The sequence below is a fragment of the Crocuta crocuta genome, unplaced genomic scaffold, assembly GCF_008692635.1.
Source record: "Crocuta crocuta isolate KB4526 unplaced genomic scaffold, BGI_CrCroc_1.0 scaffold24, whole genome shotgun sequence".
Classification (NCBI taxonomy): Eukaryota; Metazoa; Chordata; class Mammalia; order Carnivora; family Hyaenidae; genus Crocuta; species Crocuta crocuta.
Window position 1 is genome coordinate 9,521,124 of NW_027530974.1, and position 27,320 is coordinate 9,548,443.

At 44.8% G+C, this 27,320-nt stretch overlaps 1 protein-coding gene and 1 long non-coding RNA gene across 5 annotated transcripts in view; one reads left to right on the plus strand and one right to left on the minus strand.

Annotated features, from left to right (window-relative positions):
• The window catches only part of LOC144236449 (uncharacterized), a 13,532-nt gene extending 6,682 nt beyond the window's left edge, over positions 1-6,850 (plus strand). For all 3 annotated transcript variants that reach the window (XR_013336546.1, XR_013336547.1, XR_013336548.1), the window contains exons 4-7: positions 1,856-2,073; positions 2,774-2,852; positions 5,520-5,711; positions 6,327-6,850. This is a non-coding gene — a long non-coding RNA (uncharacterized LOC144236449). The remainder of the gene's footprint in view (positions 1-1,855; positions 2,074-2,773; positions 2,853-5,519; positions 5,712-6,326) is intronic.
• Positions 1-24,879, minus strand: part of ELOVL2 (ELOVL fatty acid elongase 2) — a 25,817-nt gene extending 938 nt beyond the window's left edge. The window contains exons 1-6 of one of the 2 annotated variants that reach the window (XM_077770099.1): positions 24,820-24,879; positions 13,846-14,033; positions 9,557-9,634; positions 5,508-5,679; positions 2,606-2,730; positions 1,956-2,090 (exon numbers count right to left, since the gene is read on the minus strand). In XM_077770099.1, coding sequence (XP_077626225.1) covers positions 1,956-2,090; positions 2,606-2,730; positions 5,508-5,679; positions 9,557-9,634; positions 13,846-14,033; positions 24,820-24,835 — 714 coding nt within the window. In that variant the 5' untranslated portion in view covers positions 24,836-24,879. Of the gene's footprint in view, positions 1-1,955; positions 2,091-2,605; positions 2,731-5,507; positions 5,680-9,556; positions 9,635-13,845; positions 14,034-23,022; positions 23,082-24,819 lie in introns of those variants that run through there. The other variant, XM_077770100.1, reaches the window with a different exon arrangement.
• Between the last annotated feature and the right edge of the window lie 2,441 nt (positions 24,880-27,320).

Here is a 27,320-nt window from a genome sequence, read left to right on the forward strand (position 1 = left end):
TTTTTTTTTTTTTTTTTTTTTTAGTTTATCTATTTTGAGAGAGGGAGTATAAGTAGGGGAGGGGCCTGGAGAATCCCAAGGAAGCTCCACACTGACAGCGTGGAGCCCGACGTGGGGCCTGAACTCATGAACTGTGAGATCATGACCTGAGTCGAAATCAAGAGTCGGATGCTTAACCGACTGAGCCACCCAGGCCCCCAGCCAAATAAGAATTTCTGTATGACAGGGGCGCCTGGGTGGCTCAGTAGGTTGGGCGTCCGACTTCGGCTCAGGTCATGATCTCACGGTTCGTGGGCTCGAGCCCCGCGTCGGGCTCTGTGCTGACAGCTAGCTCAGAGCCTGGAGCCTGTTTCAGATTCTGTGTCTCCCTCTCTCTCTGCTCCTCCCCTGCTCACACTGTCTCTCTCTCTCTCTCTCAAAAATAACTATAAAAAAAAAACATTAAAAAAAAAAAAGAATTTCTGTATGACAATTTTTAAGCTAATGGTTAAAAATAGGGGAAAACCCAAGACAGATTTGAATGAATTCCAGTGAAAGGTTGTTTCTTTCACCTAATCTACACTGGTTCGGATTCCTGTATTACTGGATTGGCATTCAAATTATTCTGCATCAGTTGTTTACTTGCATTTCCTAAAAATTAGATCCTTTCCAATTCAAGTTGAAAAAAGTGCTGTTACTTTAAAAGTACCAGGATCCAGGATTCTGGCGTGATTTGGGCTTTGGCATATCCATCCTATTTTGTCTAAATACCTGATTTTGTCTCATTTTTATTTTTACTTATTTAAGCACTGGTATTAACAAGGGTCAAGACTGCAATTACATACTGAACTCTGAAAGAGTAAGATTCAGTGTGAACCAACAAGTAGGGTCAAAGTTTTGAGCGCCCACAGCCCACCCTGCTGACGACACGCTCTTCCTCAAGTTCAACACCAAGTGCCAAGTCTACTCACTCAGCTTTCCTGTAACAGTCAATTTTGCTGTGGGGTGTGTTTTGGGGTGTTTTGTTTTGTTTTTTTTTTTTTTTTTTTTTTGGTGGCTTTGTTTGGCTCCATCAATGGTTATTTCTTCAGAAATTCTCAAAGGAAACTTCTCTCTCTTATAAAAGACAAAGCCTAGGCCAGTCCAATTTCAGAAACACAGGGACTGAAAAGGCTGTCAGCGGTTCAGGGTCTCACAGTTGTACTTTGTAAGAAGCCACCGGGGGTTAACCTTGAGCAAATGCAAACTCAAAAAAGAAGCATTTGTTGTCTAAAGAAAGAAATACTTGATCTCAATTTCGAAAGTACTGTTTTGAATATAAATATGTTCTCATCTTTTTTTCATGAAGCTTACTTTCGATCTCCCCAGCCCACAAAGGAGAGAGATTTAAAATCTACCACCACCTGGGGCCTGCACCCGCTCCGCCTTCTCCCGCCTGCGTCAGTGTTTGAATTAATGGAGTTGCTTTGACGTTGCGTTTTGAAGCTCTGTTCCATTTCAATTGTTGATTGAAAAGAAAATGACGCTCAGTAAAGAAAAAGCCAATGTGACCTTTCCACGGTGGCTTGCCTTAAAAGAATTTTTTCCAGATACTGAGTTTACAACATCACTGTGGTGACAATAGAAACACATTTTTTAATATGAAATTCATTTAGTCTGTTTTTCTCCATTTATATAGAGTTCCTGGATTCAGATATAAGACTCTTGTTTCATGTATGTGCCCCATGTTACCAGTGTGTGACTTTGTTAGACTTCGTATGCATGCACTGAAAAATGTTTAATGAAATGCCCACTAGGCTGTTCACGGTGGTTTTCCTTCAAGGGGAGGGCAGTTAGGAGTCGCACTGCTGACTCTGGGAGCCTCCATCACCAACAGGCATGTGCCACTGGGTTTCCTTGGCCAAAGTACACACCGACGTGAGGCGAGAGCGCCGTCGGCTACACGTTTCGCCCTTGAAGACCTACAGTTCGCTTACCTGAACGTAAAAATTTAGGAAGAGGATGACTAACGTGAGCATGTAGGAAGACTGGAAGATGAGACAGCCGAAGGGGAAGCCGCAGGGTTTCACCACCGCGCTCAGCGTGTGTGTGATGGTGAGCACGAACTGCACCTGCGGGGGTGGCAGGGAGGTGTCACTGGGGGGTGGCTGGGCCACGCAACACGCCACGTGGAAATATTAAACATTTAGAGATCGACTTCTATCACTCCCTAGGTTTTGCAGGAAGAAAACAAAACCACAGAAGCAGCCCACTATCCTACCCAGAAAGTTTACTTGAAACATACTAGTCAGTATATATAATCGCCTGTTCGTTTTCTCATGGAGGAGTAGCAGTTGAACTTATTTAGATACAAATGAATCTTAAAATTAAGATTCTGTGTTTTAATCAACTAATGTCTTAAGTGTCTGTGTTAAATCACTGGCACTTCAAAGCAAGGGCTAAGGTAACTGTATACACAAAGGCCATTTCAACACACTAGGTTGAATCCTTAAAAGGTTGTTTTTAGAGAGAAATAGGCAGCCTCCTCGCACACGGCAAAGCCTCTGTGTACGGGGACAGGTTACTCCCCTCCATGAGAATATTCGATGCTTCACAGGGAGAGGAGCTGAACCAGGGGATAACATACCAGTTGAGCCTGCGTGAGGTATTTCTTCCACCAGAGATACTTGTGCATAGACGGAAATACAGAAAGGCCGTAGTAGGAGTACATGAGAATGTGGATAAAACTGTTCAGTGTGGGTCCAAAGAAACCTGTAAAAGTACAGGAGAAAGATTACTGTTCATTCTTCATCAGGTGAGACGGATTCTCCCCGTGCAGCACAGCCGAAGGCGAATCACGACGGCGGGACTATCCTCTACCAGAATCCACGCGGGTGAGTTCACCCTCGCTTCTGTGCTCTTACTCAGGGATTCCGCAAAAGTCACCAGGACAGGACGAAACTGGATGCTTTCTCAGTCAGGGTGCCAACCAAACAGGTAAGTCCTGATCTGCAAAGGCTTTCCTGTCTCCTAAACTCTCGGTACTACCAAGTAATCAGGGAGAAATCGAAACGCTCGCTTCAAACTGACGGCAGAACTCCTTTGAAAGAGATGCGTCTCTGCTTTCGCTACGCCTCTGATGAGCCATTTTGACTGGAAAGAGGGCTGAACAAGGTGCCGAAGAGTCCAGCATGTTAGGCTGCTCTTTAAACTTAATAAATCCTTCGTGCAAGGGACCTAGAAGCACGAGAGCGAGGGCAAGGCGAGAAGGCTGGGACAGAAGCGGGACTGGCCGGTGGGGCTGCCGAGTGGCCGGACCGTCCCATGGACCCTAGGACGAGGACTATCTAAAGTCCAATGTAGGACATTTTGCTGTGCTAGCTTGTGCCTATCACTCCCCTGCGCCAGCCGCCACCTTCATGGAGTCCCTGTAGCTGCCACCAATGTAGGTGAATAGTGTTTCAGGAAACCAAAGGGAAAAGAGCGAAGTTCCATGTTGCTCCACTGAGAAGCAATAGGATTTAGTTGAAGGGGTGAGGTGTCAGAGACGGATTACTTGTTGGAAACTGGGAACCCACTCTTGTGAGGAGGAGATCAATCAAGATAGGCAGAGTGCTTACAACAGTGCCCGGCAAAGTGAACGCACTTCTGGTATGCTGGGATCCAGAGGGCTGGTCTGTGGGCCCTCGGCCCTGCGGTGGGAGGGGCTGTTGGACTAGAGGAAGCCTATTAGCTACGTCCCCTTAGATACATTAGTTTTCGTTTGTAAATTTTGATTTTGTCACCTGGGAAATGGGCATGACAATGATTAGCTCTCTGGGTGGTGACAGGATTGACTGCATATGCTATGTAACCGAAAAGTACTGTGCCTACACTGGTGAATGAATTTAAACTCTCCTGCCTGGTTTTCCGCCTCTAGATCAGTCTGGTTAGATACATGCAAATCAATGAATAAGAAACGGGCGTCTGGGTGGCTTAGTCAGTTAAATGTCCAACTTCAGCTCAGGTCATGATCTCATGGTTCGTGGGCTTGGGCCCGGCGTCAGACTCCGTGATGAAAGCTCAGAGCCTGGAGCCTGCTTCGGATTTTGTATCTCCCTCTCTCTCTGTCCCTCCCCTGCTTGTGTTTTCTCTCTCAAAAATAAATAAACATTAAAAAAAAAAACCACAAAAAAACAAAAAAAACACCAGCATCTAGTAAGTCCTCAGCAAATTCTGGCTGGAATAACTGGTTCTAACAGTATTTCTTTACTCACTTGAATTTTTCATTACCATGCATTAATGGGATATGATTTTTGTAATATTTTAGGTTGACTAAAAATTGTCACACACAGCATTTTATCTAGAGGAATCCCAGGTCTTTTACACGGGGATTATGTGAGACAGGTTTAGATGCTTAGTGATTTGTGATGAAATTGTCGACAATCACAAAACATACTTAACCTTGATAATTCTTTGATGTTGGTTACGGCCTGTATATTGATGACAGTATGAGTCTATCATAGTTTTAATAATTAAACTCAAGAAACCAGATTTGGTCCAGGAGAGCTATGAAATAAAAACATCTTTCTGACCACTGCATCCCTAGCACTTTCCTTCTTCACACTCTGGTTTTAACTTGTATCTTCATAGTCACTGATAAAGTCCAAATATCCTCGACATTTTCTTTTATTAAGTTTATTTATTTTGAGAGAGAGGGAGGGAGAGAGAATCCCAAGCAGGCTCCACAATGTCAGTGTAGAGCCCGACGTGGGGCTCGATCCCACAAACCGTGAGATCGTGATTGGACGCTGAACCGACTGAGCCCGCACCCCTCTCCTTGAAATTTAAAACAGTATCTCTACGATCCCCAAATCATTTTGACTTAAGTTTTACCTGTTCTAAGTTTTCAAAGAAGATTCTTAAATTTGGGGATATAAGACAATCACACAGAAAGTACTGCTGTCTCCAGTGCTGGTCATAAGGGACCCATTAGTGACTGTGAAATCAATGTGGTGAGAGTTGTCATCAGCTTTTTGAAAAAGCGCAACAGAATTAGTGAAACATCAACAACCCAAAGTGCATCAGAGAGTTAAGGTAAATATTCCCTGAATTTCTGTTCCATACAAGAGACTGGGATATAGGACGTACTGTAGTTCTCAGTTAAAGCAAATATTGAAAGCCACCCAGAGATGCGACCTTAACTTTTCAGAATGGAAAAAAAGTCCAATCTATAGGACAGCCAAGTGATGACTGTGGAAGGTGCTGGATTTATTTCGACAGGAGTCCTTCAGCCTCTGGTGCTGGAGTAAAATCCCTCCAGCTGGGGGACGTGCTTCTGGCCCGCAGACATTTGGTGCAGGGGAAAAGACGTATTTTCAAAATTTAAGGTAACGCTGGGAGTTTGCAGGAATGAAAGACCAGAAGCAAACCGGCCACGGGCAAATCCGCGCTGCCCGTGTGCCCCCCTCTTCTCGGTCCTGATGCACGTGCATCTTCAACACAAGGTACTCACTAGAGGCCTCACTAGATCAATGGCATGGAACTGAAACATCAACAAAATAACTTACTTTGCCCACAAGGTATCCAGTTCAAAACACACCACCAGATGTTAAACATGGAGGCATGATGGTATACGTGAAGAAAAGTAATCTGACTGGTTTTTTTCCGCAAAACAAAGAAAATGGTGTCCAGGAACTCTATTGATTTGGAGAAGTAGTACCACCACAGCACCTTGGCCACCTGAAAGAACGTTACAACAGGAAAAGGTAAAGGTGAGCATGGAAACGCTCCCGTTGGCTGCCCTCTGACCCCTCGGGAGCCCGTGAGATGCAGCTCCCTCCCAGGCCATCAGAGAAGCACCTTGCTGGCACCTCTGCCTCAGTTTCTCCTTAACCCCAGCTGCCCACCCCACTCCCCCAACACACATCATCTGATCAGGTTCCTCCTCTGCTCCTGTGGAACACAGGCTCTTTCTCTGGCCTGTGCTGGCGGATAGTTCTAGCACGGTCTCTGGGCGCGGTCAAGGCCCCCAGCTTCCAGCACTCGCTGCCATCCATGCCTGGGCCTCCTAACACTCTTCTCCTCGCATCCACCCTCCTTTCCTACCGCACGCCTGGCATCCTTTAGAACACCCTTCAATGCCTCCCTTTCCTCTGGAACCCTCCCTAACCCTCTCCTCGCTTTTCTCAGGCCTAGTCAGTGGCGTCTTCATTTGCATTTGGAAATTTCTTTATGCCTCTGCTTTCAGTGACCATGCCGGTGGGAGTGGTGAGGGTTATGCAGCAGAGGGCAAATCTCGCAAGGCAGGGACTGTCTCATCTTTGCTCAGAGCTTAGCACTCAACAGATCACTACTGTCTGTTACACCAGGTTTTCATTTTTCCCTAGTCCCCTGATGTGCACATGTTTCATCTCTTCGTTGTGCTAGTGCCCAGGCGTGGTCTGTAAGTGGAAGACTACTTCTTTCGTGCCTCCTCCTCCTGGATTTAAAATGCAGATGCTTCTAGGTGTTGTATGTAGTGTCGAATCACTGCATGGTATGCCTGAGGCTAATATTACACACTGTGTGTCAGCCAACTGGAACTTAAATAAAAACTTAAAAAAATCAAGATGCTCTTCCTCATCACTGAAGTGGTAGGTCTGGATTCCTACTTCCTTTCCCTCCTGAGCCCTTTACAAAGTCTTGGCCACAGGGAACTACTTTAACGGCGCTGTGTTTTTAGCACTAACATTTAGACATATGAGGACAGTGTGTGTAAGAGGAACTCGGAAGTTAGAATATCATGCTCTACTGTCTGCCTGCCAAGAAGATAAGAAGGTGTGCTGGCTTCCCTGCTAATGTTTAAGAGTATAACTGAACTTCGCAGATATTAAGCCAAATACAAATGTAAAATGGCAATAACCTTTGGAGAACTGTATGGTAGCCCAAAGTGTGCTGCTCTGTGATAATACATTAGAAATAAAATGGGTGCAGAGAAATCTACATATATACTTTTTTGTATCATAGCTTTAAAGATTTTTAAAATGGATTTAAAAATGTGCGTCTTACTATTAAAGATTTCCATTAAAAGGTTTCTGCTACCTAATAAGCATATTTTTAGTTATGGAAATTTTCAAACATCCATAAACGTGAGGACGGGAAGTATGAAGAAGCTGTGCTCCCTATCTCTAAACTTCAGGACTTTCAATAGGATTTCAATCTGTTGGATCGATTCTGTTCCTCAACATTTTTTAGGGGGTATAGAGCATATTATAAGCAAATGCAAGGTATCATTTTATCTATAAAAACTAACGGAGAGGAGGAAGGAAACTTACTTTTAACATAACCACCATGTCATTAGCTAATAAAATTAAGGACTCCTTAATATCTACCAGTAGCTTCAATCCATGTTCAAATGTGTCTTTAAAATGTCTTTTGAAAACTGATTTAAATCCGGATGCAACCAAGGTCCAGCTTGTGCTGATTTGATAACGTTGATTAGTCTCTTCTAATCAGTAACAGTCCCCTTTCCCTGCTTCCCCTCTTCCCATGTCTTTTCTTCACAAAACTGGATCGGCTGTTGCCTAGAATTCCTAATATTGTGGATTCCTGGTGTTTAACTTCTCTATGCCCCACATTTTCTGTAATGAGCCATTACATTTAGAGGCTTGATGGACTGGGACTTAGGGGATTTGGCAGGAGCTCGGGGTCCGTGGCCCTGTGTACGTCCTGGTGCATCACGCTCAGAGGGCACATCGTTTCTGGTCGGCCTGCAGACATGCGTGGACAGAGTCTAGGTGTTAACAGCTAATCCAGTTACTATGAAGGTTCCATTCAACGTTCACCCAACAGTTGTATCACTTATGGCTGATGGCCAAAGAGAGCCACGATTTCACTAGGAGTTGCAAAAGGGTGATTTTCTAGTTCTCTCGTTACTTACGCACTTTTCTATAGAGAAGAGCTCTTTCTCTTCCTCTGTTTGGAAACTCACATGTGAAAAGCAAAGATCAATGTTTGACTCTTTCCATTTAACTTTTCCCCTAGAATGAGTTGGTGTTCTAGCAATCTTCAGAGGGCAACAATGTGTTTTTCATATCATTTTAGTTCATGGGTTTTTACTAAATTTAGTATGTTTCAACCCACTGCAGTCAGTATTCTTTTTGAATTGTCCCATCTTGCAAACTGCAAGTCCCTTCAAGAGGGCTCGTAGGTCTTTTTGTCATGACCTGAGTAGTTTAGACACGTTACGTGCTTTCTGTCACAAGATATCCTCAATTCTGCTTATACACATTCCCCACCCCAACCCGGGAATTGGCCAATTTTCTAAGAACCCTAATCCCTTCTGGTGGAAAATTATATTTAGAAGGCACAATCTGGGTATTCACTGCTCATTGCACTGGGCTGTCAGCGACTAACTAGGCCTTTTCTGTAGATAGAGCTAGATAACACATTTGTTTTTAGAAAGAATAAAGTCAATTCTGATATTTCCAATTTGAATCTATGATCAGTGTTCATTTAACTTTTTAATTGGTATCTCCTTTTTACATCTCAAATACGAGTTGTAATGATATTAACACTATTTTATACTATACTTCATCCTACGGTGTAACTTCAACAGTCTCAAAAAAGCAACACCAGTATTTTTATTAATAGCAACCAAAAAAATTACTGAATAACGGTTAAGATATATCCCCAGAGGGATGTTCAGTCAAAACACCGTGTTTTAAAGTCACTTAAAATAATTCTCTGGGTGGTTACGTCACCAATTTAATACATGGGTATATTCATTTCTTTGAGTTTCCAAGGTTTGGGAGGAAGGCTAACCTTGCTTTCTTTTTAAACTTGATTTTGTTTGGGGCGCCTGGGTGGCTTAGTCGGTTAAGCGTCCGACTTTCGCTTAGGTCATGATCTCGCGGTTCGTGGGTTCGAGCCCCGCGTCGGGCTCTGTGCTGACTGCCAGCTCAGAGCCTGGAGCCTGTTTCAGAGTCTGTGACTCCCTCTCTCTCTGACCCTCCCCTGCTCACGCTCTCTCTCTCCTAGAAATAAAACATTAAAAAAAAAAATTAAAAAAAAAAACCCTTGATTTTGTTTCATATAATGTAAAACACTTAATGTTTCCAAAATCAAGTATGACACAAGGTGCATTCAATTCAGAGACTTCTAACTTCCATCCCTATCGCCTCTGCCTAGTTCCTTCGCCCAAAAGGAAATACTTTGTTAGGTTTTGGTTTATTCTCCCTTGGTGTCTTTTTAAAAACATTAGTGCGTGCACACACACATATATTCATATCACTTCTTACACAAAAGGTACTATATTATAAACACGGTCTACAAGTTGTTTTTGTTTTTGCTTTTTTAATGGAGATAACGTCCCAGAGATTACTCTGTAACAGCACAGAGATCCCCGTCGTTCCGTTTTGCAAAAGGGACCGTTCCCGGACGGACGTGCCATGGTCCCTGCCATCAGCACCCCACAGCTGGACGTGTGAAAAACATTTTTGTTACCAAGTATCTATCAGAACAGGCCTCCCTTTCTAATGTAATCCCAAGCCTACGCTCCCATCTGAAAGGAGAAGGCCTCCCCCGCCTTTTCTAAGAGAGATGGTTACAGACGGTCGATTAGCTTCTCAGGACTCACCCGGACATCGGCTTCCCCTGCACTGGTGAGATTCTGACACTGTAAATTGTAGCCTCCTTCCCAACTGGAGAGAACAAGCTACCAAAGAAACAAAGGGGGAAAAATTAATACTAACATTTGGAAGAGAACCAGGTTTTCTATTCATGTTTTTGACTGGCATCTGTCTGTTCAAGGTCTGAGTAGAAACTTCCCAGCATTTGACTTTCTCAACCCTGTCCTCAAACACGTTATCAGCGGAAATAATTCTTGCTGTTGAAGAGATACCAACAGTTGTATTCTTCAATTGGTATAATTTACTTCTGAACTTTACGTTGGCCCAAAATAAGAGTTATCATTTGAGTAACAGAATCTTTTATGTAAGGAATATCTAGCCCTATGTTTCCACAGGTCAAAGGCAGAATTGAATGTAAACAAGTGTGAAAACTACACTAAAATGTTAATACCTTAGATTGGTTTATATTTATCTTAGTTGATCATTCCATAATTGTGTGCATAGTTATTATTACCATTTTACAGATGTGAAAACCAGGGCTCAAAAGTTCTTAAATCATTTTCTTCACTGTATTTGTGCTACTTGGTAATCAATCATTTGTGTGATTATAAATGATTAATATTTATATCCTTCATTGTGTTCCAAAACCAAAAGTACCCATAAAGCTCTGTGTGTTATTTGCTCATCTTTGAATCCACCATTCCTTGCCCAATGCCCAGCACATAGAAAGCATGTAATAAATTATGGAAAATAAGCTTTTCATACTTTGTGGAAAATTCTACCAAAGACGTTCTCTCTCTCTTCCTTCCGGATATTATTGCAAAAGCTTAAAATTCTAAAATACAAAGCATGTACATAAGGTATTTTTCCCCTCATCACATTTATGGGAAAAAGTTTAACTTTTCCAGCTTCAGGAATAGGAGGTAGTCGTGTACAATTGCTGACTGGAAATTATCTCTAGATATGAAAAGAAACCTATATATCTGACAAGTTTGCCAAGGACTTTTGCATATTTGATATTTGTGTATCTTATTAAATGATCACCATGATGAGTTTAGTTAATGCGTTAGGGAAAGTATGCAAAGGCCTAGTACTTGTAGCTGCTCAGCAGAGACGGGTAAAGGTACGCTCTGTAGAGAAAGGCATATACAGAGCAGGGAGCAGTGAGATGTTAAAACTGAATGCCGAAAACAGTTGAACTACTAAAAAGCACTTCTAGGATATTTAAAACTACCTGATGATTTAAAATCTAAACAGAATTAAGCAGCCGCGCTATGAGAGGCTCTCTCTGCTTTGCTCGGATTTGTAGCTCATCCCCCCGCGGGCTTGGCCGGCAGGAGCCCCCCCTCCTGGGTGCTGAAGGAAGGAAATCAGGCTGTGGAGCCTTAGGAGGTGTAGGCTAACTCGCTCCAAAATAGGTCTAGAATCCCTCCGCTTCTCCCTGTTTCGCCAGCACCTCAGTCCGGGCCACCGTCTCCTGGACTCTCGTCCCCTCTCCCCCCAACTCACTGTTCTAGTCTGTTCTCCACGTAGCGGACACAAGGACCCATCCGAGAAGGAAGATGGATCGCTCCTCTCATTAAAATCCCGCAGAGGCCTGCCATTAGACTCAGAGCAAAAGCCAAACTCTTCCCGAGGCCCTCTCTGTCATCTGTCACCTCTCCGCCTCGTCGTGAATCACCCCCTCCGCTGGCCGCGGTGTTCCGGCTGCCCTGCTTTATGGTCTTGGAACATTCCAAGCTTGTTCCTGCCTCAAGGCCTTTACGTTTGCTGCTGGTTCTGCATGAACACAGCTTCTTCCGATCTTTATCTGCTTGATTTCTGCTCACATGTCACAGCCTCAGCGAGGCCTTCCTGCCCACCACCAGCCCACCACTGGCCAGCGCTGCACAGGGGAAGGGCAGAGTTGTAGAACCCAGACTAGGGTCTGACGCGCTGCAGAAACTCCACGCATACTCATTGAAAGAATCTAAATTTTGGCAGTACCTTCCTGGCCCCAGCAAACATGTGAACTGTGCTTAACAGGTTAGCAAGGTTCCATCAACCAATCATCAACTGGTGGCTGTTACACGTACTCCCAAAGTGTCTAGGACCTTATGCCTGCCCTGGAAGAAGCTATGACCAGAGGAGACGAGGAGCCAATCAACAGTAGTGGCTTTGAACCAAGAGCTACAGGAGTGTGAGAAGAGCAACAGTGGATAAACCAAGGATAAGAATTGTAGTAGGGAAGGGGCTAAGTACGGGCGGTCTCCCTAAAAAGGGGCAGAAGCCATTTATTTGTCCAAACGCTACTGTTCTTATTCCTGTTAATGGTGAATAATATTCACTTTAATATTTACACAGCATTTTCCTATTTATGAACTCCTACTGTGTACTAGTCTGTGAGCCTTTCAAGTGCAAAAATCACATGTTACCCATCTTAATCTTAATATCTCTTTGGCTGAGTATACAATTCACAGCACCTAATGGGTGCTCACAGAATGCTGACTGAACAGAACTGACTGATCCTTCTAGCAGATTCAGGAGTTAAGTAGAACAAGTACCATATCTCCATTTTATTTTTTTTTTTTTTATGTTTATTTTGACAGCATGCACACAAACAGGAGAGGGGTAGAGACAGAGGGAGACACAGAATCTGAAGCTGGCTCCAGGCTTTGAGCTGTCAGCACAAAGCCAATTGTGGGGCTGGAACCCACGAGTGGTGAGATCATGACCTGAGCCGAAGTCGGACACTTAACTGACTGAGCCACCCAGGCGCCTCCATATCTCCATTTTAAAGACAAGTCATGTAAGGGTCAGAGAGCCTAATTGCACCAGACTTAGAGAGAGAGTGACCCCTGCATTCACATCTTCTGAGTCCACCACACCGACGCATCCAGCAAGTTAATTAGGGCTTCCGGTGCGGTCAGACATTCGGGCTGCCCTTCTGACAGCAGGTGCTGCTTCTGAAAACAATCCAAGGAAGAATACCCTTCCTTTGTTTCTTCCCCAAGAAAGTAACCCTGTCAATTACTATCTTGCAAGCTCATCTAGTGAACTAAGATTTACCTAGTAGAAAACCTACATAAAACCCCCCCTTTCAGAGTCAGGTAACTTAGGATCACTGATACGACAGCGCTGGAGGAGGGGCTTTCCTGACCCTGAGTTCCATCTGCACTCCAGTCACGGAACTGTGGGCGTCGGAGCTGTCACGTAAAGTAACGGTTTTTAAGCGTTCTCAGAATGGTGCGCAGCAGCGAAACGCACAGACTGGAACTCTGTGGGTGAGAGGATCTATATTTTACACGCGGATTTATCCTCTTTTAGAATTCGAGGACCGGGAAGGCCACTAGACTTGTGCCACTGTCAGTCATCTGTCACTGACAGGAGTGATTTTAGCCCGTTCCCTTAGAAAGGTTCTGTCCTGTTTTTGTTTTCCCTCCTCCTGAGGCTGCTCGCTGGAGCAGGTTTATTTGGCACTCGGAGACCTTCCTTTGTGGCAGGCAGAGTGAACAGGCTTCGGCTGTACAGACAGAGCAATTGTTACTTGTTCTCGTAAAACGACTTGGGTTTGGCACGTTACAAAGGAAGGGGCGATGCATGACGTAATGAGGGCAGCAGGAGCGGGGCTCCACGGTCTGTCCTGAGAGGCCGCGGTGCCCCCGTCACCAGGGCCAAAGACGGAGGGAGTGGTCGTAACTGCATTTGATTTTTTACTTAAAAACTACTCTGTAACTCAAGAGCTGTCTATTCTCAGGCAAATGATGTAACTTTTCCAAGCCTCGGTATCATAATCTATAAAAAGAGAAAAATAGCACATATGAGCCTTCGAGGCGCATTCAGGTCTAAATTGTGACTCTGAATTACAGTTAAAGACTGAAGATTGAAGAAATAGGCCTAGGGCGTCTGGGTGGCTCAGTTGGTTAAGCGTCCAACTTCGGCTCAGGTCATGAGCTCACGGTTCATGGGTTCGAGCCCTGCATCGGGCTCTGTGCTGACAGCTCAGAGCCTGGAGCCTGCTTCAGATCCTGTGTCTCCTTCTCTCTCTCTGCCCCTCCCCCATTCACGTTCTGTCTTTCTCTCTCAAAAAATAAACGAGCATTAAAAAAAAAAAGTAGGCCTAAACTAGGAAGAGAAAAATTCAACTTAGAAATAAAGATTTCCCCAAGACTTTCAGAGGAAATAGTATCAAACGCTGGAACCATTCCTGAGACTTTGAGGAATGGTACTGACAGCAGTGCTGGAGAGTTCTGGAAGGCCAGGTTCACTTCACAGAGTCACTCACTCACCGGACTCCAGCGTTCCAACAGACACTTACCTCTGCCAGCATATACACGGAGAGAAGTGTGATTCCGAGGTTATACAGGGTGAGGATACCCCTGAGGGAGAGAGCATGTCTGTTCTTCATGTATCTGTTACCCAGCCATATGGAAAGCAGATACAGGACAGTGAGAAAAAAGGTAGGAAGGTAAGAGTCCAACATGAACCATCCTCTGACTCGAGAATCTGAAAAGAAACATATTCAGTGAGAATCCTAAAGAGTAGCACACTTCCGTTTAGTTTCAAAATATTATCACATACATTTAAGAAGTTTTTTGGGTTTTTCTTCATCTTTTGTTATGTTCTATGTTGCTGAGGGAGAACAGGAATATCAGGGGTACTACAGTTCCAGAATTTCACACACTACAAGATGCTCACCACAATAAGTCTAGTTAACATCCAGCACCTTACACAGTTACAAAAATTTTTTTTCTTGTGATGACAACCTTTTAAAAATTTTTTTACATTTATTTCTTTTGAGACATAGAGAGAGACAGAGCACAAGCGGCGGGGAGGCAGAGAGAGAGGGAGACAGAATCTGAAGCAGGCTCCAGGCTCTGAGCTATCAGCACAGAGCCCAACGTGGGGCTTGAACTCACGGACCACGAGATCATGACCTGAGCCAAAGTTGGACGCTTAACCAACTGAGACACCCAGGCAACTAATGATGAGAACTTTTAAGACCTCTTGTCACATATATTGTATGTGTACACACCAAATACAACAAGCAACAATACGACACCACCCTGAGGAGGAAGCTGGGGTCACAGTTCGGAAGAAGAAACCCGTGGGGCAGAAGTAGTTATGGAAGGTCTCATGGAGCAACAGCTGAGGCTCAACGCTGAGTCGCAGGAACAGGTGATCAAGGAGGGAGGTAGGAGTTCTAGCATGTTCTCTGGAATAGTTACTGTGTTTATTTATTCTAACTCCATAATCAGGAAGTGCTGTCACGCCATTAGGAGGATGAGAAACAGCTCGGAAAACGACAGGAAGCTGCCGCGGCCACCCGGCAGTGGGCAGCAGCACCAGGGTCTGAATTCCCGGGAAGCGACGGCAGAGCCCTGGAGCGGATGATTCAGAGCTGCGGGCAGAGGCTATGACCGAAGACCGAAACCTGACCATGGACTAGAAGTATCAACAGCCACGAGGCAAGAACCAAGACACACCAGGTGTTCCTTGCTCTGGAGAGGGAAGAGGTAAAATCCTGAACGAAACACACATAATAGATCTACAGCATAGTCAGTTACCATCTGAAAGGCACCGTAGGCACAAGTGATTTTAGTTCTCTACGCCGCTCTTTTTTGTTGTCTCAATAAAGCACGTAACTTGGCCCGCGATGATGAACACTGGCTTGCTGTTTGTAATCTCTGTGAACGCAGGCAGGACGAGCGGATCCCTCCAGCAGATCAAGCCCTTTTCTTCTTCCCTCTGCCCTTCCCGGGTCCCCGCCCCTCCTCCTGTCCCACTGTAGCCCTCGCTCGCCAGCCCCCCTTACTCCACCCTGCGCAGGAAACTGCCTGCTCAGGCTCTGTCCCAGCACGTGTTCCGTAAGCTCCTCCAGTTGTGACAGAGGTGACAAGGCCAGGGAGGAGCTCGTCTCAGCACTCACGTGACTACCAGACACTACCTTTCACACAACTTGTGGGTGATCACGGGTCGCCAAAGCCTGTGCCACGTGCCACTTGTAACGCTCACCCCTGTATCCAAATCCGATGCACCCGGGGGGCGCCTGCGTGCCTCAGGAGGTTGAACAGACTCTTGATTTTGGCTCAGGTGATGATCCCGGGGTCCTGGGATCGAGCCCTGTGTCCAGCTCCGTGCTGAGCCTGCTGAAGATTCTCTCTCTCCCTCTCCCCCTCTCCCCCACTCATACTCTTTCTAAAATTAATAATAATAATAATAAAATACAATACATCCTATGCATCCTCTAAAAATCCAGATAAATGTCCTGTCGTTGGAAGGGAGCCATTTCCTATTCCGTTTTCTTACTACAGCTCTCCACCTGCATAACAATGTAATTATAATTTTATAATTAGTGTGGAACACTGTTATCATAATTTACTTTTACTGAACACATACTGTGTGCCAGGCACTGTCCTAATAAAGCTTTTTACGTGTATTAACTTACTTCATTCTCAAAGCAATCTGATTATGTAGGTATTTCTAATAGTTTTGTTGAGGCATAACTATTAACCTGCATGTATTTAACGTGTATAATTTGGTGTGTCTGGACTTACTCCAACACCCACGACGCCATCACCACAGTCCAGGTAACAGACGCATCTACCACGGATGACGTTATAATCACCAGTTTATGTTTGAGAAACACGGAGCCACAGAGGGTTACAAGGTTAAATATCTGCACTACACCGCTACCCCTCCTCCTGGTACGGTGTTATGCACTGAGCCGCGTCCCCCAAAAGACATGGTTAAGTCCTAACTCCTGACACCTGTGTGACCGTGACCTTACTTGGGTATAAGATCTTCACAGGTCTGACCAAGTTAGGAAGATGTTGTTCTGGACTCGGTGGGCCCTTGCTCAGTGACTGGTGTCGTCTATGACAAGGGGAGATGTGGACACAGGGACGCGGAGAGCAGAGGCCATGTGAAGACGGAGGCAGAGAGTGGGAGATACGTCTCCGAGCCAAGCGATGCCAGGGGTGACCGGCAACAGCAGAAGCTGGGAGAAAGGCAGGGAGCACTCTCCCCTAGAACCTCAGAGGGAGCACCGCCCTGTCAGCACCTTGATGTCAGACCTGTAGCCTCCGGACTGTGAGAGGATCAATCTTGCTGTTTTAAGCCACGCGGTTTGTGGCGCGTCGTCACTAGGGCCCTGGGAAGCCAATACGCCTGGTCTGCTCCATTGCTCTGCAGTTCCTGCCCACGTGGTGGTCTGACCTCCACATACAGCACACGCTCTGTGGGGCACACCCTGGGGCTCAGCTCCTACTGTTGCACATGAGTTTCGCCTCAGTCTTTCCATCTTGGCCCAGAGTTTACCTGCTGGGCCTGCACTCGGAGGGTTAGGGACTCTCCTCACTCAGGTGCAAGGCAAAAAAAAACAAGAAGACAAGCGTTAATGTTTCCCTGTTAATGGTTATTTATGACACACTTTGCATACTTTGTCCTTGAGATAATGGCTATTCCCTTAAACTCCCCAAAACCCTAAGCCGTGCCTTCAAAATAACGAATGTTTTCCTACATACAAGGGTAAGGGCCTCTTTCTTTATCACTTTGTAGTCTTTTTACAATAACCGCTCGATTCTGCTTCTGTACTGCCCACTTGCCTGCTGGCTCATTATAGAGAGCCCTGAGTCCTTGGACTTGGGGCCACATATTTAGAGTTCTGTGTGAACTCTGTGCGGTCCCGGCTGGTAGTAAAGACTCCCTTAATTCGGCCTCAGTGGTCTCGGGTGGTCTCTGTGTCTCTCCACATAATATTTGGAGGCCCCAGTGAGATTTCGGGGACCCCAGACCTCCAAATTCCTGTCTCTTTTCGGGGTGAAACAGGAGATGCCTGCACTCTCTCCAGCTCCTTAAGATGTCCCAGGACCCAGGGAAACACTCTGGTCTTTCCTGCCACCCCAAAAATGGCCCCAGTTAACCTGTGGGACTCCACTGTCTGAACCTCTGGAGGTGAGTCCATTTATCATCTGAATTCTGAATGCGCATGTGCTTCCCACCCCGGGTAGCACCGAAACATCGGATGGGCCCTTCAGTAAACCTGTAAACCTGTTTTGTGGCCACTTCTGTACCTGTTTTGTCCTGTTGTCAGTGTCATTATTTTTTGTCTCATCTGTAGGAATTCTGGTACGGAGCCCTATCCAGCCCACCCATGGTGGTGGAAGGGGGACCTGCTCACTCCCCGGAGAAGTCAGAGGTCTCTGTTAGGGGCCCCCATCTGTCCAGCCCACCCATAGTGGTGGAAGGGGGACCTCATCACTCCCTGGAGACTTCAGAGGTCTCATCCATAGAAATTCTGTGGGAGGGAATGTAATAACCTCTCGTGTGTATGTGAGAGTGCATGTGCGACTTGATCTGGCTTGCCTGCCGAGTTTGATTCTGTGGCCCCACGGGTGGGCACTGTTAAAGTCCCCAAAGCCTGCGGAGTCTGAGTGGGCCCATCTGTGATTCCATGGTGAATGGCATACAGTCTTTGGAGGCATCTGAACGGTTTCTGATCCTAAGTCATAAAGCTGAGACCGCTACGGCTAAGCGTCACCTAAGTTCCTTCAGCACGCGGCCAGACAGACCTCTGACTGGTCTCCTCATTAGAGGAGGCACCCCTGTCCCTTTGTCTGTCTTTGAGACACCGCCTCACAGCAACATTATGGGATTGGACTGTGCAAAGTAAGGGTTTTTAAGAGACTACAGAATTATGTGAATTAGAATGGCCCACTTTCGGTGTAGGACGGCCTTCAGAGTGAACCTTAGGTGTCCCAACCATCCGCCGCGTCTGGCATGTTGTAGCCAGTCTCCCAGATTACCCTGACCAGTTCCTATATCAACTCCTGGTTAGAGATTGCCCAAACCCTTCTCCCTTGGGTGTGATTTACCTGCAACAAACAAGGACACTGGAAGAATGAGCGCCTGACTGGAAAAGGCCCACCAAACCCAGCCAATATCAGGACCCTGAGAAGGGGACCTTATTGGTCTGGCTGAGATAAAATCAGACTGAAGGGGACGCTAACTCTCTCTGTTCCTCTGCCTAGTGGATGTGAGGGCTTCTTCCTCATTCATTTCCCAGGTTAACGGCTATAATTGGAGCCAATTGTGGTTAGTCTATCTTGGGACAGGGACTTTAAGGAATATTCCCAAGTAGCTGCCGAAACTCCTTTTGTTTCGGGGAAACTCCCTGTCTTCTCTGGACTGACATGGACTGTCTAATTGTACTGGCCAAAACAAAAGAAACCTGAAGCCTGCACCTCTGTCTGAACTGACAAAATTTAAAACTGGGAATTATTGTCCTCTGCCTTCTGCTGGCACCTCTTCTCTTTTGCCCTTCCTTGGGGGCAGGGGAGGGGGTGGCCTTAGGCACCATCAGCTCCTCCTCCCCCCCTAGATGTTGAGGAGTGAAGACCAAGGAAGTCAGATTTCCCCATCAACTTTCCAGGTCAAAATTAACCATGGGGAACAAAGTGTCTTACGTGGACTCAAGTAAAACGTATTCAGTATTTAAGTTAATTTAAGTTTGTTGCTTTGAGATAAAGAATGTTTATCAACATTAAAAACAAAAACAGAAACAAACTTGTATTCTACCTAGATTTGCTGAAGGTCAAATAAGCTCCTGTTATCTCTGTTCCAATCTGTTAACAAAAGGATGATGCAAAAAACCAAGGATATTTGGAACTGCTGAAAAAAACATGTTTTGTGCTTAATGTATTCATACATTTGCCATCTAAAAAATTCTGGTGCAAACACCTCTCAGTTGGTTACTAAGTCCTCAACTGGAGACTAAGGTTTCCTAGAGTTAAAATCGACTAAATGTACTTAAGACTGTGGGAAATAAGGAAAGCAACCCAGTATGTAGGAAAATGGGAGATATGTTAGAAGGATATAAGGAATGAAAATACATTTTTGTTGAGGGTAAAAGAGTAATTTTGTCCTAAATGAGACTGGTTGTTTGGAGAGAAATGGCTTTGGGACAAAGTTTAAAACAAAGAAAAGTTGTAAAAGGTTCTTTAAGGGGCGCCTGTGTGGCCCAGTCGGTTAAGCGCCCAACTTCGGCTCAGGTCATGATCTCGTGGTTTGTGGGTGCGAGCCCCCCGTCAGGCTCTGTGCGGTCAGCTCGGAGCCTGGAGCCTGCTTCAGATTCTGTATCTCCCTCTCTCTCTGCTCCTCCCCTGCTTATGCTGTGTGTGTGTCTCTCTCTCAGAAATAAAGACATTAAAAATAATTTTTAAAAAGGTTCTTTAAAAAGGAATTTTATATGTGCTCAGGATAGACTAAGGTTCAGATAAATAAAATTTTTAAAGTACACTGCTGTAAGGCTGAAACTCTGCTTCTCTCTCTGTTCAAAAGACAAAGTTTTCTTGGATTGTTGACCTGCTCTTGGTAAGACAATGTAAAGATTTTCTCTTGTCTGCCAAGAAAACCAAAGCTTTAGGTTTCATCTTTATCAGGTCTTTGACTGCTTAGTTAAAACTTCTCAATGTTAAAGGAGCTAGGTTTTGCTAACAACAATATAATGCTACACATTCACCTTTAGGATCTTTTATTGCCACTCTGGCTAAATAAATAAAAGTTTTACGTTTGTAATGATCTGTAATCCTATTTAGAATGTGCCTTATAACTTCCAAAGGTTTTAACAAACTTCTCAAGATTCAAATGGTAAAAGAGTTTTTTGATCAATTAGGCCCTTTTATTTGGGATGCTAAGTTACTTGGAAAAGCACTGCCGTACAATGGTAAACCTCAGGTTGTATTTTACGGGTAAATGCTCTAACTGCCCAAATATATATGCAGTTCCTAAAGCTTTAATGTTTTGGCATAAGATTTTCACTTATTATTCTGATTACTTGAAATGTTATGTGTCACAGAAATAACTGCATTTCTTCGTCAACTGCATCATAATGAACTCTCATCAAATCTTTAACAATGTCCATTTCTGAGATTTTGTCATTTATAATTGTTCTTATTCTCTCACAAAATGTATTTCTTCTTCAAAGAGATTTATAAAAAGGAATTTGGAAACAAATATAGGTATTTGACATCTTTAAGATGAATACTAAAATGGGTAAGAATTTCCAGAGCTAAAAAGCTGCATTCAAACTGAACAAGAATTAGGAACATGGGACTAAATGAACTGAGGAAGATTATAGTTCTGTGACTCTTATTGGAAATATTGCTGGTTCTCTAATGTTTGCATGTCCAGATGAAGGAAACTTTCTCCTAAAATATCTACGATATAGAGAAATGTCATAAAGTATTTATTTGTAAACTGAAGCATTTGTCTTTTCTACCTAAACCCTCTGAAATTGAAAAACTCCCAGTGAGTATTCTTTCTTTTATGGCAATTACAATTGTTTGCGTAAGTTCGATAAGAATCTGTTCATCTTGTAACAGGACACCATTGGAAATACCGGTTATTTACCAAGGCTTTGACTGGAATGTCATATTTGAGAGTCAGGCATAGACTCAGATATGACCAGACAGCTTTCAGGAACTAAGGTTGACTTTATGAAAGATGGAGCCATAAAGGCCCTTGGAAATGTTGGCCGGATACCTTGTTCACAGAGTTGCCAGCAGCCTCCCCAGGTGAGTAAAGGAGGTCACTTCCTGGCAGGTGCAGGAACCTCAGGACATCTTGGGGACCTCGTGAAGAGGAATTTGCCCAATTCTGCAGGTACTGCAGGCCTGTCTGATGGGAAGTACTTGGCTTGGCCTCTGGCCTGGAGAGGCTACCAAAACTTCAACCTGGAGATTCCTTATAAAAGGTCCCAGCAAAGTAAACTTTACAAGATCCTCATGAACAATCGCTATTCTTGCTGTGCTTATGTACATAATTAGGCCAGGGTTGTTAAGACTGGGCTTGTTCTACAAATGGATTGGTCTCAATTTGGCCATCTTTGGAAATGGGGGTTTTTAGAGAGAAAAACTATGTTTCGACAACACACCGCTATGGATGTTAAATTCTAGTTCTGATGGTCTTTAAATGTTTGTTGTTTGCCTAAATTAGACAACTTGAGGTAACCCTTAGAAAAACTGTCACAGTATTTCAGGTATACACAGTCTTCTGTGCTTGTTATTCTGTGGGGATGATAACAAGGCCCCATGGGCATAGGATTATTTAAACAACAGGATGGATCTCTAAATATGCAAACCAGATCCTCCCTAAACCTGATCTGACATTTGCTAGAAACCCACCCCATATAAACCCAGGACATCTGGGTTATTCAAAGGATGGAGGTCACCCCTTTCAAAAACTTGGAGGTGGATGTCACAGCTATACAACCAAGCACAGGACTCGGCCCTTAAAGTTTCAGGTATCACCCCATGGGTCCATCATTCCAGAGTCAAGTAGGCAACTCATAAGAGGCTTCAACCTGGCGAAGTGATCCAGATCCAGTCAACCCGCTTAAACTAACCCTCAAAAAGACACTGGCCCGAGATCTCCAGCCCTGATCCAGCCACACCCCGGAAGCTGGCTGGTCTACGCATGGCAGAAGCTTGAGGAATTGCCATTCTGATAAGACAGACTGTCCTTACCCTTTGCCATCGAATTGGCAGAGGTTACCCTGGAAAGCTGGGAAAACAGCACGAGATTCCTTTTGCACTCACCTTCCTCTTATGGATAGGATGTTCTGTTAGTATTGATTACTTCTAATCCGGGCCCCATTTGTAAGAGCAGCAGCAGCAGTAGTTGATCATCAGGGAACAGTAGCCTAGGCCCAGCCGCTAGGACATAGGAGCTCAGCACAGAAAGCTGAACTCATTGCCCTAACTCAGGCGCTTAGGCTGGGGAAAGGAAAAACTGTCAACATCTACACGGACAGCCAGTATGCCATCGCCACAGCGCACATGCATGGGTCCCTATACAAAGAGCGAGGGCTCCTAACCTCGGCAGGAAAAGATGATGGTCTTAAGGTCTTCCTACAGCAGACTCAGCCAAGATGATGAGTCCATGATTTGACTCATGTACCTAAAGCCAGTGGGGAATGTTGCACATGAATTTAGCCTCAGTCCTTCCATCCTGACCCACAGTTTACCCTCTGGGCCTGTACTCGGAGGGCTAGGGACTCTCCTCACTCAGATGCAAGGAAAGAACAAATAAGAAGACAAGCGTTAATGTTCCCTGTCAGTGGTTATTCATGACACAGTTTGCATACTTTGTCCTTGAGATAACGGCCATTCCCTTGAAACTCCCCTACAGCCCTAAGCCGTGCCTTCAAAATAATGAATGTTGTCCTACACACCAGGATAAGGGCGCTCTCTTTATCACTTTGCAGCCCTTCTACAATAACCGCTCAATTCTGCTTCTGTATTCCCCGCCCCTCCCCCCCCCCTTGCCTGCTTGCTCGTTATAAAAAGCCCTGAGTCCTTGGACTCGGGGCCGCACATTTAGAGTTCTGTGTGAACGCTGTGCGGTCCCGGCCGGTAGTACAGTCTCCCTTAATTCGGCCCCAGAGGTCTCGGGTGCTCTCTGTGCCTCTCGGCACAACAACAGTGTGTCTCACCCATACATCCACTGAGTTCTGAGTCCGGCAGTCTATGTCAATCGGCAGGATGAGCCCAGGACAAAACTAACACGGCACCTCAAGTGGTTTGTTTTCTTTTGTCACGGTCCTGTGAATGCTTCCCGCGTCTGTTAAGGAGAGTAACTGATCCAACCCAAAGTGAGGAACGAATACTTGTGATAAGATTTATCCTATTATCTTTGGGATGTTACGTGTTAGCTCTGCGTCAGGTATTTTGCCCGGGACAAGATCCCCTGATGCTAACGTGGAAAAGGTGAGTACAGAGGAGGCTTGGGGACACCCGGAAGTCAGCCTGGGGGCCTGCCAGTCCACTTAAGCTTGTGCCACTTCTGGGAAGGGGAAACGGATTCTTGATGGCTCAGACGCTAGACTCCCTGTCACCGTGGAGGTCGCCTGACCCGGCTGTCAACTGTCAATCTTCCAATCTCCTCGCCACAAAGAACCCTCCATAAACATGAGCAGAGCTGAGTAAACAACCACAGCCGTCTGCTTACGTGGACCCCTATGCACATAGTTCCAGATCACAGCAATCTCCGCAAAGGCGAAGCTCAGCGTGAACAGAGAGGCTGTTGTTTCACGCTCTGGTGGAAGTGTCCAATAGAAGCCACGGTCACCAAGACACCCTCTGTGCCCTCTGTGTGACCCGTCCTCCTCTGCACCCACAAGAGCTGTGAGGCAGAGAACATGTGCAGGGAGGGAGCTTATGCGACAGAGGTCCTGCCCTGCCTACCCCACGGGATCACCACGAGGATAAGATGGGGGCGGGGGAGAGACTGTGAAAATATTTTTAAAGCTCTAATAATCACACAGCATCATTATGTTAAAACCATACAAAGAGTCATTCATTCTGCGTTTATAAAGCCCATGCAGGGACTGGCGTGGTCTACGTAATCTCTAAATGATGCTGTTGAGAGATTTTTGAGAGACAGGAAAACCTCATCTCCCTCCACCACTTCCCTAAACCGACAGGGCTGCAGAAACGGTGTGGAGGGAACCACAGATTTCCCACGGGTTGTGAACCATCAAGGCTCAAGTGAAACAAAACACGCGGTCTGGAAAAGATTCATTCACTTGCGCGCCATGTGGTGGGACTGAGACGCCCACGGACGCCTAGGCAGCCCTGGAGGGGACGGTGCAACACAGTCAGTCTAGGTGACCGGGGACGCAGGGGAGGGGGGATGCGCAGGGCCTCCAGCCCACGGCCGGGCGGGCGAGCTCACTGCCCAGGCTCACGAGGCAGAAAGACGAGAGGTGGCTGCGCACGTGGGGAAGGTGGAAGGTGTGTGGGCGGTGGAGCCACGAGAGAAGCGGTCAAGGGAAGCAGGAAGCCACGGCCTGCTCTGGTAGCCAGGGAGACACGGATGGAAAGGGCTGCGCTGCATCCTGTCCCTGCTTGTGGCTCCCGGAACGTGAATCCCAGGAAGCTTGAGCAGGAGCACTGAGGCTTTCTAGATGTTCTGGGAGGAGGAGATCAAAGGGGAGGGAACTTAAATCTCTAAATGTTAGGTAGCATACTGTAGTCAGGATGCCAGAAGGGGGCACCTGGGTGGCTGAGTCGGTTAAGGGTCTGACTTCAGCTCAGCTCATGATCTCATGGTCCGTGAGTTTGAGCCCCATGTCAGGCTCTGTGCTCATGGCTTGGAGCCCGGAGCCTGCTTTGGATTCTGTCTCCCTCTCTCTCAAAAATAAACAAACATTAAAAAAAAAAAAAAAAAAAAAAAAAAANTACAAGTAAATAGTTTTCTTCCACATAAAGCTTTCAAGTACCTTACTCACCTCGAGGTCCAAACATATTGTCCAAAAAAGCATTGATTTCATCATCAAAAGCCTTTAGATGCTCCTGAAAAGATAAAGAAAACATTATTTAACTGGGTGTCTTGGGAACCTCAAGACAGACTCATAGGTGCCAGAATCTCCAAGTCCTAGCTTCAAGCACACCGGCTGCAAAGACTTCAGGGAAGTGGACCCGTTACACGCAGCCTCATCCTTCACAAGCTTGTGTGGATTTGGAAGGAAAAAATTCCTTTTTCCTTTCCTTCGGCAACAGGAGTCATGGAAAACAGGCTTAGTACATTTTTAAACATTCAAGGATTATTGACCTTAATTCCATTTCCCTCTAAAATGCTTAGAGGCAGAAGCTTTCCATAAGCATCTTCTATTGTTGTAATTAACAGGAGTCAAGGGCAAGGAAAGGGAGGGTCTACCCCTGCAGGATACAATGTAATTGTCAAAGGAATATTCTGCTGAATTGTAGTTCACAAAGCTCGGTCTAAAGCTTTAAAGGGGACTTATTTTTCAAATAAGGAAATTAAGCACCATAGCTATTTTTTTCCATAATCTAAAAACTTTTATATTTTGTTTGTTTTCAAAACCTTTCTTATACATGAATATATAGTTAATGTTACAATAAACAGTATCTCTAGGGTACATCAGTTATTACTGCCACTTTATCTGGATTCAGGTTGGGCTAGGAGAATTTCTGCTAAGATCTGTATGGTTACCAAATTGGCTACAGGCTCTGGATTCAGCTCCCGTTCCTGCTGGTGTGCTATTATCTTGCCCAAAATACCTGGTAAGGTGTTCCCTAACCCTGCCTACAATGGCCTAGGGCACCTCCTCAAGCGAAGGGAAGAAAAGACAAATTTCCCCAGTGTTCCTAGGAAAGAGATCTTTGATGACAGCTTTGGGCCGGTGGATTGGTGAGCTGAATGTCAGCTCTCAGGATGTTCATCTAGAACATTCTCTATAATCAACTGCTGGAGTACAGTCAAAACATGTCATTCACAAAGAAAGCGCAAGTGCCAAAGAAGAGAATTAACTTACTGGCATCTGAAAAGAAGATCTGTATGTTTGGTGATCGGCCTCTACCGTATTTCTTACTTGTGACTTTGATCCTGAGAAAATTTCAAGGAAACTTAGGTATCTGGGGACTTTAGGAAGCTTGAGAGACTGGATGAGGTTTTCATGACTGACATCTGTTAGCATCTACACCTGCTGGCCATGGATTAGGACCTTTATTATTTCATAGTATCTCTCTAAAAAAGTATCTGGGCTAAACCAAGATTGGAAATATTTACAATATTTTGGTTTCCATGAAGGATATTTCAGGAGACCTCTGGACTTGAAAAGGTCACTAACCTCACATCTCAGTGTGAATTAAGATTTTTGTTGCCATTAGAACAGAGCATATCTGTCCCGAGGCCTCTCATTCTTGAGCAAAGAATGTTATGAGCAAAGAATGTTAGTCTCACTGATGTATCCACCTTCATAACAAATAACAGTGAAATCTTCCTCTCATTGCCACATCCACCCACATGTGTTTAAACGTTTTCAGTCTGTTTGCTACAGTCCAAATTCCATTTTCCAACATCTGCAAGTCTAAGAAAACTCTAAAGGTCACAAAGCTTGTATTAGTTCTATAATGATACTGAAACTTAGTCACAGTAGAAGACCAGAAATAAAAGAAAATGGGGGGGGGGGGATAATAAAGAGACAGCAGAAAGTGAAAAAATTAATAAAAAAGGGCATTCCACACCACTACCCTGATAACAAAACCAGACAAAGACACTACAAAAACACAACAAAACAAAAAAATAAAGAAAAACTGCAGGCCAATAGCTCTGATGAAGAAAGATGCAAAAATCCAACCAAATATCAGCAAACCAAATTCAACAATACACTAAAACGATCATTCACTACAATCATGTGGGGTTTGTTCCAGAGACACAAAGGTGGTTCAATATTTGCAAATCAATTTGATATATGACATTAACAAATGGAAAAATAAAAACCATATGATCATCTCAATAGATGCCAAAAAAGCATTTGACAAAATACAACATACATTCATGATGAAATAAAACCTCTCAACAACATGGACTTAGAGGGCCCCTACCTCAACATCATAAAGGCCATATCTGAAAAACCCACCAGGAGCTAACATCATACCTGACAGTGAAAAACCGAAGGCTATTGCTCTGAGATCAGGCACAAGACAAGGATGTGCACTCTCACATTTATTTAACATGGTATTGGGAAGTCATAGCTGCAGGAATCAGGCAAGAAAAGGAAGTAAAAGGAATCCAAGTTGGTAAGGAAGAAGTTAAAGTGTCACTATCTGCAGATAGCATGATGCTACATATAGAAAACTTTAAAGACTTCATAAAAAATCATTAAAACAAATAAATCCAATAAATTTGTAAGACACAAATTAATATACAGAAATCTGTTGCATTTCTATACACTAATAATGAAGTAGCAGAAAAAGAAATTTAAAA